Below are 21,320 nucleotides of genomic sequence, written 5' to 3'. Positions count from 1 at the left end.
ACCAGGGGGTTAACCATGGCTCCTGGGGGCCATGCTTGGAGCACACCCCCAGGATAAGCCCAATTCCCACCCCAATCCTGTACAAACTCACTTTCCCCGCAGCGATGGCTGAATCACAGAAGGGTTTGGGTTGGACGGGATTTCAGAGGTAATTTAATTTCAAGCCCCCTGCCACGGGCAGGAACAGCTTGCAGCAGCCCAGGAGAAGAGAACCCGTTCAGAGCTGATATGGGAGCTCGGCTGGCAGGGCACCTTCTCCCATCGCTCCTGGACTGAAGTCTGCTCCTGGTTTCCCATCACCTCCAGGCCAGGGCACGGCCGGGGAGGGACGATCGAGCCTTTCAGCAGCTGATGAAGCTTCTAGACGGGCAGCCCGGACCGCAGCCTCCCAGACCTACTGGAATCTCATTAGCAGCACTCAATTTGTGCGCACTGGGCTCGGCGCGGCCACTCTCCCGCAGCCCCTGGCTGTCCCACCACGCTGCTCCTCCCGTCCCCATCCGCATCCCCATCCCCATCCGCATCCCCATTCCCATTCCCATCCCCGCACCGCCCGGTGCCGCCGCGGCGAGACCGCCCGGCCCGGGGAGCTCCGCAGCAACAGGTGGGGCCTGCCGGGACCGCGGCTGAACCGAACCGAACCGACACCGGCACCGACACCAGTAAGTGACGGCCGGGCTCCGGGGCAGCGGGGGCGCGGGGTCGGCGGTGCTGCGCGGACGAGCCCCGGGTCCTGGGCAGGGCAGTGGGGCGGGCCGGAGCATCTCCCCCGATAGCCCCGGTGCGGGGAGGCTGCGGCTCCTGAGAGCCCCCGAGCCTTTCCATGCGGTGGGACCGGCCCCGGAGAGACGGAGCTGTGAGAGCTGCCAGAGCCCGGGGCATTTTGCGGGGCCGGAGGGAGTCCCAGGAAGCCCAACTTCATATCCCTGTGCAGAATCCACTGCTGTGGGCAGGGCTGCAGGCAGAGCTGCAGATAGCATCCTTCAGGTATGAGCACACCTCAGGGTGTGAGCATCCCTCAGGTGTGAACATCCCTCAGGTGTGAGCATCCCTCAGGTATGAGCATCCCTCGGGTGTGAACACAACTCGGGTGTGAGCATCCCTCAGGTGTGAGCATCCCTCGGGTGTGAGCATCTCTCAGGTGTGAGCATCCCTCGGGTATGAGCATCCCTCGGGTGTGAACACAACTCAGGTGTGAGCATCCCTCGGGTGTGAACACAACTCGGGTGTGAGCATCCCTCAGGTGTGAACACAAGTCGGGTGTGAGCATCTCTCGGGTGTGAGCATCTCTCGGGTGTGAGCATCCCTCGGGTGTGAGCATCTCTCGGGTGTGAGCATCCCTCGGGTGTGAGCATCCCTCAGGTGTGAGCATCCCTTGGGTGTGAGCATCCCCCTGTGGTACCCTGAGCACACCTGAGGGATGCTGCTGTTACCAGGGGAGTGCCATTAGCAGAAGGATTCTTGTACCACAGGGACAACAACTTGGTGCCCATAATGACACCACATGGGACATTTAATTCCCGTAACAAAGGTTCCCTTGGGCTCCCAGACCTCCCCTCAGTGAGGGTCTCTTCTGCCAGGCTGGCCAAGGCAGCAGCAGGGACGTGAGCAGCACAAGAGGCAGAGGAAAGGTGCCCCACCTGCCTCACCTCCTGCCTTGCCCCTGGCAGCACTGGGGTGTCCTCTGGGGCTCCTGCATCACCCCTTTAACTGTGCCAGGCCCTGGCTCCTCCGTTGCCCTCCCAGCCCCACAGTCAGGCTGTCAAACCACACTCTGTTTACTTTATAAAACCAAACTCACCTCCAAACACTTCTTTGGTGAAACTCGTGGAAACCTGGCTTGTACCAGCTCACACAGAAGGGAAGGCTCACACACCATAATATCTTGTTATTTAAAACCCTGGTGGTGATTAAATCACTCTGATGATCCTTGGAGTCTGACTCATCATTTTTTTCTAAACATTCAGGGTTGGTGAGACAGGGATTTGCTGCTGCTGCTGTCCAGCAGCAAATTAATGCATCCCCCGTGGAAACTGGCAGCAGGATGGGGCAGAGGCTCCTGCCCATCTCCACACCCCATCCTGCAGCTCCCTTTGTCCACTGGGGTGCTCTCTGCAGAGACAGGGGTAGGGCAGCTGGGGTTTCTATTTTTAATTAATCCCAATTAAGCTGTCCTGGGAAAGACAGCCAGTGTCACTCCAGTCTCATGAGCCCAGCCTCTCACCCCTTTGCTAGGGCACACCACACAGGAGCCATGCCCTCTGTTCCAGGCAATAATGCTGACTCCATGTTTCAGAAGGTTTGATTTATTATTTTATGATATATATTATATTAAAACTATACTAAAAGAATAGAAGAAAGGATTTCATCAGAATGCTAGCTAAGAATAGAAAAAGAAGGAGTGATAACAAAGGTTTGTGGCTCGGGCTCTCTGTCTGAGCCAGCTGACTGTGATTGGCCATTAATTAGAAACAACCACATGAGACCAATCACAGATGCACCTGTTGCATTCCACAGCAGCAGATAATCATTGTTTAGATTTTGTTCCTGAGGCCTCCCAGCTTCTAAGGAGGAAAAACCCTAAGCAAAGGATTTTTCATAAAACATGTCTGTGACATCCCATCCCCTCCACCCACAGCTTCCCTCCAGCCATGGCAGAGGCCTTGCAGGGACGCCCAGGGTCCCTCCTGGTGCCCAGGAGCTGCTGCCACACCCGGGGAGCTGCCAGGGGCCGTGCCCATCTGCCTGCCTGCAGGATGACCCTCACCAGCACCACCAGCGTAGCCCAGGCCTTCTTCTGCCTCCTGCTCTGCATCCCCTGGGGCAGCTCCTGCCCGCCCAGCTGCCAGTGCACGGAGCGGGCCGGGGCCAAGGCTGTGCTCTGCAGCTCCCAGCACCTGCAGGAGATCCCCAAGGACATCCCCAGGGACGCGGTGCTCCTCAAGCTGGACGCCAACAGCATCACCAGCATCCCCAGCAACGCCTTCAGGCGCCTGTCCCGCCTGCAGGAGATCGACCTGTCCCGGAACGCCATCGAGCACATCGACAGGGCGGCCTTCAGAGGGGTGGCAGCCGGGCTGAGGAGCCTCGATCTCTCCGGGAACCGCATCCGCAGCATTCCCAAGGAGGCTCTGCTGGCTCTCAGGGCCGAGCTGCGGCTGGCCGACAACCCGTGGCACTGCGGGTGCGCCCTGCAGGAGCTGCTGGGGGCGGCGCGGCTGCACCCCGGCTCCGTGCGGGACATCACCTGCCACACGGCCCCGCGACACGAGCTCGTGGGCAAGCCGCTGCTGCAGGCGCTGGGCAGCGGCGCCAACCTCTGCAGCGTGCCACAGAGGAGCACGGACGTGGCCGTGCTGCTCGCCATGTTCGCCTGGTTCGCCATGCTCGCCGCCTATCTCATCTGCTACGTGCGGCACAATCGGGAGCGCTCTCGCGGGCACCGCGAGCGCCCGCGGGCACTGCCGGGCACACGGGGCCGGGCAGAGAGCGCCAGCACCGCCCTGTAGGGCAGGGATGGGTGCCAGCTCCAGCATCTTCACATGGAGCCCATCCAGAGACCTCCAGCACCACCCTCTAAGTCAGGGCTGGGTGCCAGCTTCAGGCTTATCCACAGGGACCCCATGGCAGAAAGCACCAGCACCGCCCTGTAGTGAGGGATGGGTGCCAGCCTCCAGCATCTTTACATGGAGCCCATAGCAGAGAGCACCAGCCTCGGGGTCTCTGGCTGGTCAGAGTGACCCCAAAATACACCAGGAAAGTGTGACAGTGTTCACAGGGGTCCCAGGATGAGGGAAGAGATGAGGATCTGACTCCATGGTTCAGAAGGCAGATTTATTATTTTATGATATATGTTATATTAAAACTATACTAAAAGAATAGAAGAAAGGATTTCATCAGAAGGCTGGCTAAGCTAAGAATAGAATAGAAAAGAATGATAACAAAGACACTGTCTCAGACTCTTCATCTGAGCCAGCTGACTGTGATTGGCCATTAATTAGAAACAATCACATGAGACCAATCCCAGATGCACCTGTTGCATTCCACAGCAGCAGATAACCATTGTTTACATTTTGTTCCTGAGGCCTCCCAGCTTCTCAGGAGGAAAAATCTTAAAGAAAGGATTTTCCATAAAAGATGTCTGTGACAAGAAAGTCTCTTTTCCCAGCCCGGCACTCAAAGGAGTCAGAGCTATTCAGTTCTTGGTCTCAAGGTTGTTTATTGTTTCTTATCTATAAAATTTTTCTCCTGTCCAGCCGAGGTCCACTCAGCAGGACAGTCAGAGGCACTCTGCCCACCTTGGTGTTATCTTTTTATACTAAAATCTACATGTACAATATTTACAATAACTTCCCAATACCTATCACCTATGTTAGTGAGCTTCTACTCTAAACCAATCTGTCAGTGCCACCATCACAGCAGAAAATGGAGGCCAAGAAGAAGAAGGAGAAAGGCTGGACACACCCAGATCCCTCCATCTTGCCTCCTGAACCCCCATTCCAGAAACCCCAAAATCTACTTTTCCACCCCATGATAACTTCACTATTGTTTTATCTAAACTGTTGTGGCTTGCTGATCTTCATACAAGGTTGGTAATTTGCTCCATGGGTCATAATCAAACCCACAGGTGTTTTGGGCTCTGTGCCAGGGTCTCTGAGCCCCCTGGCAGGGTCCTGGCCATCCTGGACAGCCAGAGGGATGCTCTGGGTTCCCATAGCATCACAGCAGAAGATGGAGGCCAAGAAGAAGAAGGAGAAAGGCTGGACACGCCCAGATTCCTCCATCTTGCCTCCTGAATCCCCATTCCAAAAACCCCCAAAAAATTTTTCACCCTGTGATAAATTCATTATCATTCTATTTACACTTTTGTGGCTTGTAATTCTTCATATAAGGTTGGTGATTGTTTTTTCCAAGGGCCAAATCAAAGGCACAGGGGTCTGGGGCTCTGTGTCAAGGTCTCTGAACCCCCTGGGCAGGGTCTTGAGTCCTGCAGGGCAGCCAGAAGAATTTTCTGGATTCTGACACACCAGCACCAGTTTCTTCACAGGCAGCCCATGGCAGGGAGCACCAGCACCACCCTGAAGGGCAGGGCTGGGTGCCAGTCTCCAGCATCCTCACATGGAGCTCATGAGCACCTGATGGGTATCAAAGCTTCCTGGTGGGATTCTCCAGTGCTTTCTCCAGTGCCACCAATCCCCCTCCCCAGCAAGGCTGGACAGAGCAGATGACACAGGACACCCCACATGGGCACGCCCTGGTGACAAACAGCCCCAGGCAGAGCCTTTTCCCCTACCACATCTGCACTCACAAGGAACGCAGCCCCAGCACACCCCTGTGGTTGGGAGAGAGGGGTAGTGGGGCCAGGAGGTCCCTGCAGGGCTGCAGAGGGGTCACCCCATGCTGGCTCCAGTGAAGAAAAGCCTTGCCAAGGGCAGCACAGCCTCCCCAGGGCCCTCAGCACCAGGGAACTCCAAAGCCTCTGTTTCCTCAATAAAGGAAAAGCCCTCAGGGTTTGTGCTGTGGTGGGAGATGAGTGTCCAGGGACAGTGGTGGTGCTTGTGGTGCTCATGGTGCTTGGGGGGCTTATCCTAATCCAATCTGTCCCACAGCAGACCAGCCTAAATTCAATGTGCCAGCACAACTCCCATTAGGCGCCATCCCCTCCCACCCTCAGCTGAGTCTCAAGCAAGGACCAGCTGCCCAAATACATCTGATCTTGCCTTATCTTGCCCTTCTCAGGCTGAATTAGAGTTGTTGCTCAGAGCTCAGTGATGGAAGCAAATCAAATTCTCCCTTTTCTCACAAGGGAGAAATGGTCCTTCCTGGCAGAGAATTCTCCCTTTTCTCACAGAGGAGAAATGGTCCTTCCTGGCAGAGCCAGCTGCACTGAGCAGGGAGTGTTCAGTGAACAGGGAGGCGAGGGAGGGATGCAGAGGTTCCCCTGCAGGTCTGTACCCTGCAAAAGCTCAGGCTGTGACCCCTCCCCAGCTCTTCTTGATGGGGCTGGCACCTCCTGAGTGCTCCCAGTGCCAGGATGGGTGTTCCAGCTGATCAGGAACCCTGGCTCTGGGAAGGCTGAGAGGGGCTCTGGGATACCCAGTGGGTGGAACAGAGGGGCACCCCCAGCCCAGCACTCTCCTGAGCTCAGGGCCACCCCATCCTCACTGGGCTGGCCATGGACATTCAGGGGTGATTTGCTGGGTGAAGGGATGCAGAGCAGCATGTGGGAGAAAGGCTGGGTGCACACACTTTATTACAGCTCTGGTTAAGCAAAAGAGTCCCCCCTCCAGCAAAGGTGAGGAAAAGAAAAGAGGCCACAGTTGCACCTGGAGCAGGTTTGGGTTTTCCCCACTCCCGTGGCAGCTGGGTGGGTCCAAATACAAAGCAGGTTTGCTCAGGGGTCCCTAACCCCAGGCATGGAGCAGTGCTGGCCCTGGAGCACACCAACAGCTCTGAACTTGTTGAAGGAGAACCAACCCAGAGAGGGAGATGGGCAGCACTGTGGCAGTGGCACGAAGGTGGCATGAGAATGGCTGCAATGCCAAACCAGCTGTGCTCAGGAACAGCACAGCCCAGGCAGGCAGAGCCAAGCCTGGACACACTTTCCCCCACAATTTCTCACGTGTTTACTCCCCTGTGCCATGCACCCATCCCAGCAGCTCCTACCCTGCTCTGTCTCTTCCTTCCCTGCCTTTGTGCAGGCTCTGGATCCCTCCTGGGCACAGGAAATTGCCTGGAACCACGGTCCTGCTAAGCCAGGGATGCACCCAGGCTCCACAGCCTTGGCTAGGACATGGTGGTGGCAGAGCTTTCCCAGGAGAAACAGCCCCTGGACAAGGCTGCAGGGAACCTGGAGCTCTCCCCTCCTCCTCCTCTTCCTCCCTTCCTGCAGCAGCCCCTGCCCGGCTGATGCTCTGATGCTGCAGCCATTCCCGGGCTCTGTGTCCCTCTCCCCCGACGGGCTGGGCGTGTCTCGGCTGCCTCAGGTGGTTTTCAGCCTGAGCACCTTGGAGAGCGGCTCCCTGGCGCTGGAGTAGAGCAGGAAGGAGCCCTCGGCGGTGTGGAACGCCTCCCAGTCCCTGCAGCCCACCGTGGGCAGCTGGTGCGCTGCCACGAAGCCTTCGTAGCCTTGCCACCTGCACAGGGAGGGCAGGGTGCCATGGGGATGCCACGTCCCTGCTGTGGTTCAGGGTGGGATGTCCCATCCCTGCCTGGAAACAGGGAATAATCCTGCCCACCCCTCCCGGGGAGGTGCAGCAGGGTGTGCCCGGGGTCGTTCCTGCTGGCAGCAGCCCCCAGCCCGCCCTGTGCAGTACCTGTAGATGATGCTGTTGACAGAGAAGGTGAAGCCATCGAAGGAGTTGGCCACCACCAGGAAAGAGTCGTCTCCCACCGAGAAGAACTCCCAGTCCAGGGCACTGGGGAGGGAGTGAGCAGAGGGACAGGTGTGATGATCCCCATGTGGCCACCCCACCACAGTCTCTGACACACTGAGGACACACAGAAAACCCTTCTCTTCCCAAAAGAAATCCACCCTCATTCCCAAAGCTAGGCCCTTCTCCCACTAGGGTTTGGTGCCAAGGAGCCATTGCCCATCACCCTCCCCACCAGTGCCAGGCCCTGGGAGTGTGAAGCCTGCAGGAACCCTCCAGGAGACAGGCAAGTGTAGTTTGAAACTGAAAGACAAGAGGCCCTGGCACAGGGTGCCCAGAGCAGCTGTGGCTGCCCCTGGATCCCTGGCAGTGTCCAAGGCCAGGCTGGACAGTGCTTGGAGCAACCTGGGATGGTGGAAGGTGTCCCTGCCCATGGTGGGGATGGAATGAGATGGGATTTAAGGTCCCTTCCCACCCAAACCATCCTGGGATTCCTTGACGCCTTTGGGTTGCTCAGGGAAAAGACCAAGGAGCAGCCTGAACCCTTGGCCAGGTACCTGTAGGTGAGAAGGTCCTGGAATTTAACAAACATCTGGGCCGTGACGTTCAGCTCATAGATGGAGGAGTTGATGGCATAGAAGTTGGAGGGTGCTGGCATCCCGCTGTCATAGCTGTGGCTGTTGGCCACAGCCAGGAACACTCTGTCCCCAATGTGGAAAACCTCCCAGTCAGCTGCACCAAACGTCTGTGGGGAAGGAGGCCGTGAGGAGCTGGATGTGGCTGCTGCCCTGTCCAAACACAGAGGAGCAGGGGCCAAGCCTTACCAGGATGGACTGGAAGAGCTGGAAGGAGCCCCTGAGCCAGATGTAGATGTGTGAGTAGATCCTGGTGGAGGTGCCATTGAATGTGTTGGCCACAGCCAGGAAGGAATATGGCCCAATGGTGAAGAACTCCCAGTCGTAGGCTCCAGAGGTAGGAATGGTCTGGTTGGTTTCAAATAGCCCTGTCCTGGGGTTCCACCTGTATATCACACTGTCTATGTTGTGGTTGTTCCCTGGGGGAGACAGATGGGCACCATGAGGGAAAGCAATTCCTGCTTTGTGGAGGAAACAAGACACCAAAACGGGCTCAGCTCCATGAATATTTGCCAGCAGGTCACGAGGCTGTTTGTAAGTGACCTGCTGCTCTCCAAGAAGTAGCCAAAGAGATTCTAGAGCCTCCATCCCTATCGAGTGTCTCCATCCCATGGAACACACCGACAGCCTGGCCCAAGTGCTGGCAGCAGCAGCAGCTTTGTGGCAGCCCTGGCAGAGGAGGGACAGGCAGGGGCTTTGTCCCCACACAAGCAGCACTCCAGAGGCTCCCTGCCAGCAGCCCAGGGTGGACAAGCTCTGCTCTGTGGCAGGGATGTGTCCCTAAGCCACAGCAATGTCACAGTAGAGACAGCCACCATACGCAGAATATCACCACACCATTTCAGAAAGCTTCAGCCCATACAGAGCAACAAGTTACCTCATCAGAAGGCTGCAAGCTCTGCTCTTCTTGTTCTTTAGCCCAGCCTTTTATCCCCTCCTGTTGATGCCCTGCCCCTGTGTGCCCTCTGTTCCCTTTGGTGGTTGGTCAGTGCCCCTGGGCACTCCATGGCTCACTGCTGTCAGTGCTGCTCACAGCTGTGCCCATTGAGGCTCAGCCCACTCCCAATCACCACAAACTGTGTGCCTACATCCCTAATATCCTGACACTGGGGTCTTCTCCCTGCCCTAAAGCTCCATCCAGCTCCTCCAAGGCTGAGGATCTGGCTTCACCTGCAGCACTGCCTGGTTACATAGTACTGGGGATACAATTGAAAATAAGCAGAAAGATTCAGCACAGACCCTGTCCCCACTCTTTCTCTGTCCCCTGCAGCCAGAAACCAGAGGGTGACTGTGTCAGCCACTTGCTCAAGAGCTTTTCTCTCCTCCCAAGGCCTTGGGAGTCCCGGGGGACCCCAGGCTGAGTGCTCAGCTCCCCTGCACTCCTGGGCATGCACAGGGAGCCTGCTCTGAGCAGGGCACTGCCAGGCTCCCAGACTGCTGGGAAGGATGAAAGGTTGTCAAGAAAGTCTCACAGATGGTTAGCAGAAAAATTTTTGAAAGTAGAATCTGAAGAAGGAATAGAAATGAAAGCAAGTTTTGATATAGAAGAAAAGAATTACTGAGCCAGTCTTGCTAGATAACCAAGGAGGCAAAGGGTGTGTTAGTTAGAAGGGGTTTTATGGCTTAGAGCAAAGGATGAACCCACCTCAAACAAGAAGATGTTTTTACCAAGCAGAAAGAGAGCACAGGCAAACAAGTCAGCAAATGTGGCAAGTAGAAAAAAGGTCTCAGAATTTTCCACTGCAAGAAAACTGAAAAACAACTTCTAGCTTAAACTGTAATGTACTAACTTTAAGTGATTGGAGAACAGTAACATGAATATGGTAATTACAGGAGTTATGATAGGCTATAGATAATAGGTAAGGTATAGATTGTTTCTGCTGCATTGAGATGCTCAGCAAAGAAAAGTATATAATGCATTGTAACCAAAAGAAAAGTATATAAAGCATTGTAACCTAAACAAAGGGTCTCCAGGGCTGCCTGCAGTTGGAGCTGACAGCTGTGGGCACAGGCTCTGTCACCCATGACCCTGGGCTGCTGTAAAGTCTTGGATGGAATAAACTGCATTTTGTATGCAATAAACTGCATTTTGGAGAGCTGCCTGGAGTCCCACATCCCCCATTTCAGGTCTTACAGCAGATACCCCCCTGCAGGGAGTCCTGAGGGCTGGCTACCTTCCCTGTGGTTGACCACAGCCAGGAAAGCCTCTCCCTGGATGACAAAGGCCTCCCAGTCGCGGGCGCTGTGCGTGCTGATCCTCTGGTACACCAGGAACTTCGCCTTCCTGCGGCTCCACTTGAAAATCACCGAGAACTCCTGGCCCCTCTCGTTCTGCTCAAAATTGGCCACTGCCAGGAAGATCTGGAAAGGGAAAAGCCAGCGTGGCTTGGGTTTCTTCTCCTCTCAAAGCAAGAAAACGCAGGGGGAGGCGGGATGGAGGTGGCTGGTGTGGGATGTGATGGTCCCTGAGCTGTCCTCATGCCACACAAAGTGGGGACAGGGACACAGTGGCCTCTGGGGGTCTTTGTGCATGGCAGGGGCACAACTGGCAGCCAGCAGCTCTTAGACAAGGGGAGGGAGCTGGGCTGTCTGCACTCACACCCTCCAGCCCCAGGAATGGGGAGCATGGACGTGAAACACACTGGGGAAGGAGGGAGGTTCAGCTGACAAACCCTCCTGTAAGCAAAGGTGGTTCAGAACAAAAAAAGGCATAACAATCACAATAATGCTAACAATTCCCTGAGACAAAACATTTTCCAGACCAAGAAACCCCTGTGGAAGTGTAAGAGACAAGAGTGCTGCAGCAGAGGTGGCCAAGTGCAAAGCAGGGAGCACATCCAAGCTCTGTCACGCTGTGCCACCCCAATGTCCTTCAGATGGAAGGAGATTATACAGAGATTATGGCCCAGTTTGGGCCACAAAGAGGCACAAGGACACAGCCCACAGAGAGGAAAGAGTCATTGGGCTGTCTCCTGCCCCCTGGCCTGTACAGGACCAGGGCTTTATTCAGCCACCCCCAAGGACAGAGCTGGGCTGTCCCCCTGTCCTCCCACAAAAGGTGAATCCCAGCCCTGCTCTCCCTGCAAGCACCAGTCCAGGGAGCCCCTTTGGGGCATCTCCAGAAACAGCGCCAGTGGGAAGAGAAAACCCTGGGGACAAAGCCAGAATGGGCACAACAGAGGGGGAACAGTCCCAGCTTCCCTGGGAGCCCTGCACAGAGCTGGCTGTCAGCAGATGGCTTTCCTGGGCTCCCCCAAGGTGCTAAACAGAGAGAGAAACCAGGCAAATCCTCTGCTCAAGCCCCAAGGCAGATTGCCCATGGGAGAAGAGGCAGCTCTGAATTCCTGGAATGTTTTAAAATCAAGAGAATTTAAAAATGCAGCAGGTTAGACTCAGTGGGTCTCAAGAGGGAAGTGCAGGCCCTGATGGCTCTTCAAGACCATAGGCAGATCTCTGAGATGCAGCTACCTATATTTTCTAAACCTATATTCTCCAAACCATACCCAAGACTCCAGGCTTCAGAGAACCCCGTGCTGGGCACCTGCAGTTTATACTTTATACCTTTAGTTTATACTTTATACCTTCAGTTTTTATACTGCAACATGGGAGCACCTTGCTGGCAGGCTCACCTTCTTCCCAATGGTGAAATACTTCCAGGACTGTGCCTGGTGTGTGGGGATGTTCTGGTAGTGCACAAACTTGCCGTCAGTCCACCTGTAGATGGCTGATCCCGGGGGTGTCAGCCTGTTGGCCGTGGCTGCAAACAGCCCCAGCCTGGGGATGCTGAACACCTCAACGCCCATGGTCTCCGAGTTGGTCACCAGCTTCTGGTGCTCCTCCACATAGTCCAGCCTGGGTTGGACTGGCAGCACACAAAAAAAGAGGGATGAGGTTAAAAACAGGTGGGTTTTAGCTGGAGAGGAGCCTTATCGTGGATATTTTTGCCCCCAACAAACAGGAGGAAATGGTGAGGAGGAATCCATTGATATCAGAAGGCTAATTAATTACTTTATAATACTGTATTATTCTATACTATATTGCATTACATCTAAACTGCATCTGCCAAGCATTCAACTGCCCAGAATTGCAGCCATGATGTTTTCTGAAAAATCCCTTTGCCAGAATTTTTTCTCCTGAGAAGTTGAGAGGCCTCAGAGGAAAAGAAAAATCGATAATTATCTGCTGCTGTAGAATGTAACAGGTACATCTTTGATTGGTCCATGTGGTTGTTTTTAATTAATCGCAGTCCAGCTGTCTCAGATGCTCTGGTCAGTCACAAGATTTCATTATCATTCCATTTCCTTTTCCTGTCAAGGCTTTTGATGAAATCCTTTCTTCTATTCTTTTAGTATGGTTTTAATATAATATATATAATAAAATAATAAATCATCCTTCTGAAACATGGAGTCAAGATTATCATCTCTTCCCCCATCCTGGGACCCCTGTGACACCACCACACAGAATCTGGTGACTGTCAGTGACAGTCCCAACACACACACAAACCTGGATTCAAATGGTCAATGAATCAAAACACTCACACCAGAATCCAATTAATTACCAATTCCCTTCAGGTAAACAACCTTCCACCATGCATTCCACTTGTGAACAACACAGCAGAAGTAAATGAGATAAGAATTGGGGTTTTTTTTCCTCTGAGGTTCAGAGGGTGTGAAACCCAGAAATATTCTTGGGCAGAATTGTGCTTTGCTTTTCTCTGTGAAGAGAAATGTGGTGACCCCACCTCAGTGGCACTGCTCCTGTGCAGAGCCATGAAGCTCCTGGTGCCACTGGGGTGAAGGGCCAAACCAAAGGGTGGGAAGAGGCTGACTGCAGCACATCCAGCCCCATTATGCAGCAGAGAGCAGAGCTGTGTGTCCCTGGGAGCAGGGAAGGACCCCATGGCACAGATTTGGATCACTTTGGTACATTCATCCTCAAGAGAGCAAGGAGGAGATGACAGCAGGAGAGGTTAGGGAAGGCTAAGACAGAATTAATGCCAGAAATTGGAGCAGAAACCTCCAGAGTGGCCCTGATAGCAGGCAGATGGGCACTGGAGGGGGCAGTGTTGGTGGCACCAAGGGGCACAGGTCAGTAAGACCCCAGCATGAGCTCTCCTTAGGGAAACAAGGACACCGTGCCAATCCTGATGGATTCCAGAGGTAGGGAAGGATAGAGGGTCCAGTCATTGCTGTGGGGAACAAATGGCTCATCCAAACCCAGAAAAATGCTGGGAGAGGAGGGAAAGGAAGGACAGCTCAGTTAGTGACTTATCCCATCCTCCATGGGCTCTCCAGGGATCCTGGGAAGCCAGCCTGGAGTGAGTGAGAGTGCCAGTGGTTGAAATCCATGTCATTATTGAAGAACACCCATCCAACCCAGGCTCTGGTTGTCTTTCCCACCTTGGTCCTCCCACTGATTTCCTTACAAAGTGTCATACCAGAGCCCAGATGACATTGAGACTGTGTCTGCCACCCTCCCAATCATCCCCGGTATTTCTGGCAGCTTTTGGGTCTCTTTGTTTCCTTTTATCCACCCCACAAACGCTTCTGCATTGGGACAGCACCCCAACACCCTGAGCATGGCTCTCTGTGGGGTGAGCTGTCCTGCCCAGACAGGTCAGGAGCTCATCCTGCCCAGAAAACTCCCAGGAGGGACAGATAACGTGGAGAATCACAGAGGCACTTGAATCCAGAGGTGCTCTGGAAGCATTATGGGCACTGAGAGCAAAGCAGAGCAGAGACAGGGGCACCCCCCAGCCCCTCACTGCTGCTGATCCCCATCCCAAAGTGGTCTGGAGGGCAAACTGTGGTTTTCACATGCCCTCTAAACTGAGAGAAGCTGGGAGATAAGAAAGGAAGAAGGAAAACACAATTCTTATCACTTGCTGCGCCTGTGTTGTGCTATAATAGAATGCAATATGGAAATTGTTTACTCAGAGTGAGGATGTTTTGTTCTCTTGGCCTATCAGGGCCAGTTGTGTGTGTGTGTGAGACTCTCATGGGAGAATCAGAGATGAGTGCAGTGTGAGCAGTGATGAACAAGAGGAGTGCATGGCAGATTCACTTTAGATGAAATACATATAGTATAGTATAATAAAGTAATTCTTTAGCCTGGAGTCAGACGCACGATTCTCTCTCCCCTTTGTCAGGGTCACCTTTGATTTACAACAGCAAAGCTCAGCTCCTGCTCTGCTGCAAGGCTCTCCTTCCCTCCCCAGAGCCTGCCAGGGTACCTTCCAGCATGGAGAGCCAGGTGCTGCCGTTGCACAGGTAGAGCCCTCGCCGGGAGGCGTTGAACCAGAACTGAGCCTTCTCTTGCTTGGAGCAGCGGGGCCGGGCCCCCAGGGTCACCTTCATGTCAGTCTCTGGGCACAAAGAGTGTCATCATTATATTGCAAGAGTTCTATTGTCATTACATTACAATGGTTCCGTATTGCCAGAGTTTTGTACCCCCTTGATGTTTCTTGTAGGCAGCTCCTCTGGGCACTGACCCTTCCTTGTCCTCACAGCAGCCAGCTGACTCCAGTCCCCTCAACCAACCAATCCACTCTTTTAGAACACTCTTCTTATTGGCTACAGCTGTGGCCTGTTAACATCAGGCCTGCTCCTAATCTTTAGTAATTGGTTAGGCTGCACTCTTTAGGGGGTAAGATTACATTCTATACCACCTTTATTTGCTTATGTTCTATCCCCCTACAGGAGAGGAGCCAGGCAGGAGCCTCTCAGTGCACACAGAGGCAGGAGGGGCAAACATCCTGCTCTCATCCCAATGATGGGCATCAGGCAGTGGGGAAAATGGAATCCCAGCACAGATCTGGGAAGCAACAGACTGGGGCAATCTGTGTGGGGACACTGACATGAGCCCAGGGAGCCAGGCAGGGCCACCCTGTGTGTTCAGGGAGATTTTGGACAGAGATCCCAACACACACGCACTGAGAGTGCTGGGATCAGGAACACCCTCCTCCCCTCTGCTCCTGCTTTATTCCCAGCCCCTTCCTCCCTCTGCAGAGAGCCTGCCTTGGGGCACTGACCGTAGGGGTATTTGAGCACCTCGTTGCTCACGGCCTTCGCAGGGACATCCTGGAGGACACTGGGCACAGAGAGCGTTGCCACTTTGAAGTTCAGGCCGTGGCACATCCGGGGGGTGGCATCAGCTCCTGGCAGCAGCACAAGCTGCCTCAGCAAGCCCTGGGAAAAGCGGGGGCACAGGGATGGAGACCAAGTCCCACAGATCACAGAATGGGAGCTGCAGGTAATCCATGCCTTGGATTTCCTGCCTGACTTCTGCTTGTTGCCCTCCCTCCTGGCATGCAGAAGTGCCCATGGGATTCGTGCACATCTGTCAGATCCCAGATGCACAGCTGGGGCAATCTAACAGCTGGAGTAAGGGGAGCACTGCCACGGGGCTTGGAGCAGCTGCCTTGCTGTGCCTCCACATGGCAGGGACACACAGGAGGGACTCTGCCTCCTGTGCCGTGGCCCAAGCCCTGCCAGCATAGGGGACTGACTGTGGGTCACCCCAGAGCCAGCCCTGGGCAGCCAGGGGCAGCCAGAGCAGGGGCACCTACCGTGAACACGCCTTTCCTCCTCCTCCTGTTGCCCAGGTAGAAGCTGGCTCTCCTCACCGACAGCGAGGCTGGAAATGGGGTCTCCACCACCCTGGGGATGGGCAGAGGAGAGGTTTCACAAAAAAGGGCAGTTTCAATGCAGTGGCCAGAGGAGGTGTGGGTTAAAAGGGAAAATAATCTAGGTGTCAGTTCTTAATTGGGCAGTTTAGCATTAAAAGACCTTGCAACAAGAGACTGTTGGCCATTTTGTGCCTTCTACTGAACTCACAGTAATGACACTGTTTTACTGACAAGAAATAATAAATAATAATAATAAACCTGAGTCTCAAGATTAATCACTGTCTCAAGTCTTCAATCCAGACCCAGAAAAACCCACAACTGGGACCCCCACACTGGGAGAACATCACCCTGCCCGCCCTGATGAGCCCCCCAGCGCTGCCCCCAACCTACACATCCTTGGGGTTCTTAATTGGATAGTTTGGTTCTTAATTGGATAGTTTAGTCTTAAAAGACCTTGGAACAAGAGATTGTTGGTCATTTTGTGCCTTCTAATGAAAAGCTGCCCAACTCATAGTAGTGAGACTTTTTTACTGATAATAAATAATAAATAATAATAATAATAATAATAATAATAACAATAGTAATAACAAACCTGAGTCTGAACATGAATTACTGGACACAATCTACACATCCTTGGGGTTCTTAGTAGTTTAGTTCTTAATGGGACAGTTTAGTTCTTAATTGGATAGTTTAGTCTTAAAAGACCTTGGAACAAGAGATTGTTCGTCATTTTGTGCCTTCTATGAAAAGCTGCAGAACTCACAGCAGTGAGACTGTTTTACTGATCAGAAATAATAAACACTTGAGTCCGAAGATGAGCTACTGTCTAAAGTCCTCAATCCAGACCCAGAAAAACCCACAACTGGTACCCCACAGTGGAAGAACATAATCCTGCCCGCCCTGCTGAGCCCCAACCTACACATCCTTGGGGTTCTTAATTGGATAGTTTAGCCTTAAAAGACCTTGTACCAAGAGATTGTTGGCCATTGTGCGCCTTCTAATGAAAAGCTGCCCAACTCACAGTAGTGAGACTGTTTTACTGATAAGAAATAATAAACACCTGAGTCCCAACATGAATCACTGTCTCAAGTCCTCAATCCAGACCCAGAAAAACCCACAACTGGTGGAAGAAGATCACCCTGCCCGCCCTGCCAAGCCCCAACCTACACATCCTTGGGCACGCTGCAATCCACCGTCAAGGAGAAGGACTGTCCGGACACGGCCAGGACGAGCGTGTGCCAGCGGCTGTCGGAGAGGGACACGTTGGGGAAGGTGACGCGGCTCTGCCATCCTCCGGCGCGCTCCTGGCTCCAGAACATGAAGTGCAGCTTGTCCGGGGCGTAGCGCATCCCCACCAGCACGCCGGGGCTCTCCTCCACCATCAGCGTGAAGATGTACTCGTTCCTCTGCAGAAGGGCACGGGCTGGCACCTGCGGGGCCGCGCCGAGCCGAGCCGTGCCCAGCCGTGCCCGCGCTCACCTTGGCGGGGCGGCGCAGCGCCCGAAGGGTGACGATGATGGAGAACTCCTCGGGGAAGCGGTCGCAGTGGATGAAGAGCCGCGAGGCGGGGAAGGCCAGGGCGCGGGGCCGCGACGCCGAGAGCTGCAATCCCCGCAGCCCCTGCACCTGCAGCACCCGCATGCCCCGGGCCAGCGCCCCGGGCGGCACCGCCTCCGACAGCACGTCCAGCGGGCGCAGGTCTGTGCCGAGAGACAGCCCAGGGCGTTATCCCCAGCGGGGATGTGTGGGGATTTATAAAATTAGAGGGTTTTTGGAAAGCTGCAAAAGGCAGGCTTTAGGTAGCGGCAGAACTGTGAGTAGAGCTAAAGCAACAGCCATGAGATAGGTCAGCAGGAAAATTATTTAAACTGTAGAAAAAGCAAGTAGAATAATAGCTTGTGTATTAATGCTTGTCTCAATAGCTTTCTAAGCTGCAGAAAGTTTATCTAGCAAGATATTAAGAAGGTTAAAGCTTAATAATGGAGCTCTGTGCGTTGTGTTTTAAGGCTTACAAGCAGGTATTGTATTGGAAATAAGCAAGCATTGTTTAACCAAAGGTACGTGTGCTTACGGTGATTGGATACAACTGCTGTCAATGTGCTTTTGCTTTGTGTGATTAGTTAAGAAGCTTATAAAGTAAGTTGTAACATTAAGTTTTTTGGCCTGCTGCCTAGATTGTGAGCTGCTAGCACCTTCCCATTATCATAATCATATAATGAGACTGATGCTGAAAAATAAACAGCTCAAAGCACTTTCCACAGCAGCCCCGTCTCGTTCGTGTCTGTAAATAGCCCCCCTTGCTGGTGTCAGGATGGGGTACCCGGTGCTGGCAGAACAGCAGGATGGGCTGGTGTGCTGCAGGAGCATGCCAGTCCTTCCCTGGGGTCTGCCCCGATCCCCTCTCCAGGGCCAAGCAGAGATTTGCCCTGCAGACACAAGACTGGCATCTCCATCATCACAGCAGGAACAGCGAGAGGGCAGAACCGTCTCACTTAGGCAGCTCTGGGTGCTGACACTGGGGCTGGGACCAGCCAGCCAGGCACCCCCTCGGGATCCCCCGGCCCCAGCAGACAGGGATGCAGTCTGATCCCCTTGGGATCACTTATGAAGGACATGGGGGGAATTGTTCTCAGGGTGACATCCCCAGATCGCAGTTCCCCAAACCACACTTTGGTTTCAACAAGTGGAACACCTTCCCCAGCATGGTGGGATGAGATGGACATCAGCCCTATGGGATCAGTCATGAAGGGCATGGGGGGAATTGTTCTCAGGGTGACATCCCCAGATGGCAGTTCCCTAAACCACACATTGGGTTCAACAAGTGGAACACCTTCCCCGGCATGGTGGGGTGAGGCCTCCATGCTCAGCTGCTTCCAAGGCTGCCACAGCCCGGCTCTCAGGGCAGTGGGGCCAGCTCCACCCCTCCGGTGCCGTTCGGGCTCTCCCAGCCCAGCCCTCATTGCACACACGCACTCTCCCAGCAGGCACCAAAACCACTCATTATAAATAATTACCCTCTCCCCAGAGAAGGCAACGCCGTGCCCAGCCCCAGGGCATCGCCCCGGTGAGAGCACACAGCTCAGCAGCACCAGAAAGTGCCACCCCATGGAGCAATGCCAGCTCCAACGTCGCGGCACAGGCAGGGCTGGAGCAGCTCTGGGGGTTTCTCCTGGCCTGGGACCCTCCTGGTTTTATTTCTGAACGGTTTTCTGGCAGAGCAGGGAGATGGTGCCCGAGAGATGAAGCAGCTCTTGGCTGCACAAACCATCCCCGATTCGGTCCCACCCCGCTGAGACCTGGCTTTTAGCTCCAATTTGTACTAATAAATCCGGGCTGCTGGGGCACAGCAGGAGGGCTGGGAAGGAGGGAGCTGCAAGCAAGGCTGGGCTGTGTGTGTGAATCCAAACCAGCTGCAGAAGGGAAGCGCTTCCTCCAACACCAGCCCCGTTCCAGGTGGGCAGAGCCAGGAGGAATCTTCCCGTCTGGCTCCATCCAGAGCAGAGCAGGGACATGGGTGAGGTCCTCCCCACCCTGGCAGCTCTGTGTACCCCCTGCCCACCCCACTGCTGGGTGAAGCAAAGTCCTGGTGGGAGGGGGGGTTTGACTGGAACAGCTTATTTCAGAAATGCATCACTCAGGCAACAGCCAGTTCCTGTTTTCCCCAGCAAAAAGTACAAGCTGAACTCAGGCTTGGATTTGCAGAGGGGTTTAGGAGCCCCCAGTTGCCCCTGAGAGGCTGAGGATGAGCTGGGGGAGAGCTCAGCTGGGGCTGGAGGTTGTGGGCCAGGAAGGGACCAAACCCAAATCGCTAAACCCAAAGGGCTGCCCCCCACATCCATCACTGCTAGGGCTGGCAGAGCAGCTGGGGGGCTCCAGCCCAGCTTGGGCAGCACAGGTGGTTCAGGGGGCCTCGTGCTGGGGTCCCCAGGATGATGCTGGGGCCTCAGCACCCCCAGCCAAGGCTGCCTGGGGACAGCAGGGACATTCCCAGAGAGACTGGAACCCCTCAGGGAGGAGGCAGAAACTCTCCAATCTCTCCCTGGTTTTCTTCTCACATCACCTGGGCTGGAACAAAAAGCAAATACAATTGCCATCAAACTGGGACAAGCCCTAAGCAGCCCCAAAAGCTGAGCTCAGTGAGCTCTGCCCACCCAGCACAGGCGATGGCAGAGCCGGGGCACCGGGACCCTCCTGGGCTCGGGAATGACACCGGGGACAGCAGGACAGGAGGGTGGGGATTGTGCCTGTCACAGCACAGAAAATCCGGGCAGGAGGGACTTTCCAGGGACTTCATGGCTTTTTCCAGTCCTTCCCCTCCCCTCTGTCTCCGCTCCAGCAGAACCTGGGACAACGCCTGTGCAGCAGGGACGGGCACAGCTCTCCCACAGCTCCCACAGGGCTGGATGCTCCCCTGGTGGTCCTGTGGGGGCTGCAGGCACGGCAGTGACCCCACAGCCTGACACCATCCATGGGGCTGCCGTGCATCCCTGAGGCACCTCGGGCACTCGGGGCATTGAGCGGGCACTGAGCACCGAAACAGCGGGGCTGGGATGCCTGGAGAGGCTGATCCAGAACAGAGCTCACCTCCTGGGCTTTGCTCCCCAAATCAGAGCCCACCTCCTGGGCTTTGCCCCCTGCAAATCATAGCTCACCTCCTGGGCTTTTCTCTCCAAATCATAGCTCACCTTCTGGGCTTTTCTCCCCAGATCAGAGCTCACCTCCTGTCATTTTCCCCCCAGATCAGAGCACATCTCCTGGGCTTTGTCCCGGCAGCGTGGGGAGCATCCCAGCCCGGTCCCGGCAGGTGAGCCCACCTGTCCCCGGTGCAGCACCCCCGGTCCCGGCTCCTACCTGTGCAGTGCTGCCAGGTCCTGCCCGCCCGGGTGAAGCCCCCGCCGCTGGCCCAGCGCAGCAGAACCACCCAGAGCAGCAGCGGCGCCGCCATCGGGGCCTGCCCGGGGGTGTCCATGCACCGGGACCTGTCCTGGCACCCCCGTGTCGCCCCGGTGTCACCGCCGGTGTCACGTGCAGCCCCGCTCGGTGCCCGAGCCCGGCCCGGGCATCGCCCCCGGGGCACGGCCGGCCCGGCACTGCCGGCTGCAGCCTGCACACAGACATTTAAATGAGAGGTCGGTGGTGGGAGAGGAGGAGTCCCGGCTCCTCCGAGAGCTTTTATCTTTTGCCCAACCCTCTGGAAGGCGGCTTTGGGGAGGGATTTTTTAATCTTTTTTTTTGCTTGCTTTCTTCGCTTCCTTTCATTTTTGGTGATTCATTTTTCTGGGCTCACATGGGATTAGGTGAGAGATTCACCCCTGCCTGGGGAGAGCCAGGTGGGAACCCTCCTGCCCCTAAATGCATTGGTTCTCAGCTTGTATTGGATGAGAGACCAATGGCCAGATCCCAAAACCTGTGTATTTTTCCCTCAGAATTGTCCCAGGCAGGTGATGCACACCCCATGCCCCAGGCAAGGCTCCATCCCCTGCCACCAAAGTGCCACCAGCTCAGGAACCCTGCAGGTTCTGCTGCTGCAAGGGAAGCACCAGCAGTGGGAAAGCTCCCTGCTCGCAGTGAGCGCTCTGCTGGGCTCCACCAGCCACAGAACCAGTCTCTTCCCTTCCCCAAACAATTGAAACAGGCTCCCACCCCCCTCCATCCCCACAGCCTCCCTGCGAGGCGGGCGCCGGA

The 21,320-nt window shown here is 55.0% G+C and overlaps 2 protein-coding genes across 3 annotated transcripts; one reads left to right on the top strand and one right to left on the bottom strand.

Annotated features, from left to right (window-relative positions):
* Positions 1-2: 2 nt before the first annotated feature.
* LRRC3 (leucine rich repeat containing 3) lies at positions 3-4,797 on the top strand. Its single transcript, XM_074546902.1, has 2 exons — positions 3-662; positions 2,639-4,797. Exon 2 carries the CDS (start codon positions 2,652-2,654, stop codon positions 3,507-3,509), a length of 858 nt encoding a protein of 285 aa, XP_074403003.1. The 5' UTR covers positions 3-662; positions 2,639-2,651; the 3' UTR covers positions 3,510-4,797.
* Positions 4,141-20,806, bottom strand: TSPEAR (thrombospondin type laminin G domain and EAR repeats). Of its 2 annotated transcripts, none has more exons than XM_026795044.2 (12): positions 20,487-20,806; positions 17,115-17,503; positions 16,803-17,041; positions 15,576-15,666; positions 15,039-15,195; positions 14,241-14,372; positions 11,638-11,870; positions 10,183-10,369; positions 8,198-8,427; positions 7,931-8,118; positions 7,317-7,418; positions 4,141-7,136 (listed from the first exon to the last, which is right to left on the bottom strand). In XM_026795044.2, the coding sequence occupies exons 2-12, from the start codon at positions 17,274-17,276 to the stop codon at positions 6,983-6,985; spliced, it is 1,875 nt and encodes a 624-aa protein (XP_026650845.2). In that variant the 5' UTR covers positions 17,277-17,503; positions 20,487-20,806; the 3' UTR covers positions 4,141-6,982. The 2 variants fall into 2 exon arrangements, with proteins under 2 accessions (XP_026650845.2, XP_005489582.3); XM_005489525.4 differs by having other exon boundaries at positions 17,115-17,335.
* Positions 20,807-21,320: the final 514 nt, after the last annotated feature.

Source organism: Zonotrichia albicollis, chromosome 9, assembly GCF_047830755.1.
Source record: "Zonotrichia albicollis isolate bZonAlb1 chromosome 9, bZonAlb1.hap1, whole genome shotgun sequence".
Lineage (NCBI taxonomy): Eukaryota > Metazoa > Chordata > Aves > Passeriformes > Passerellidae > Zonotrichia > Zonotrichia albicollis.
The sequence above is the reverse complement of the archived record's forward strand: the minus strand, read 5'-3'. Positions and strand labels throughout refer to the sequence as shown.

What these genes read in the sequence shown, in the direction of transcription:
- LRRC3 (XM_074546902.1), top strand. Translation starts at nt 2,652, where the DNA reads ATGGCAGAGGCCTTGCAGGGACGCCCAGGGTCCCTCCTGGTGCCCAGG.
- TSPEAR (XM_005489525.4), bottom strand. Translation starts at nt 20,604, where the DNA reads ATGGACACCCCCGGGCAGGCCCCGATGGCGGCGCCGCTGCTGCTCTGG. An exon ending in TGTGGTCAACCACAGGGAAG is followed by an intron (nt 8,428 to 10,182) that starts GTAGCCAGCCCT and finishes TGTCTCCCCCAG; the next exon opens with GGAACAACCACAACATAGAC. An exon ending in CAGGACCTTCTCACCTACAG is followed by an intron (nt 7,419 to 7,930) that starts GTACCTGGCCAA and finishes CTCCCTCCCCAG; the next exon opens with TGCCCTGGACTGGGAGTTCT.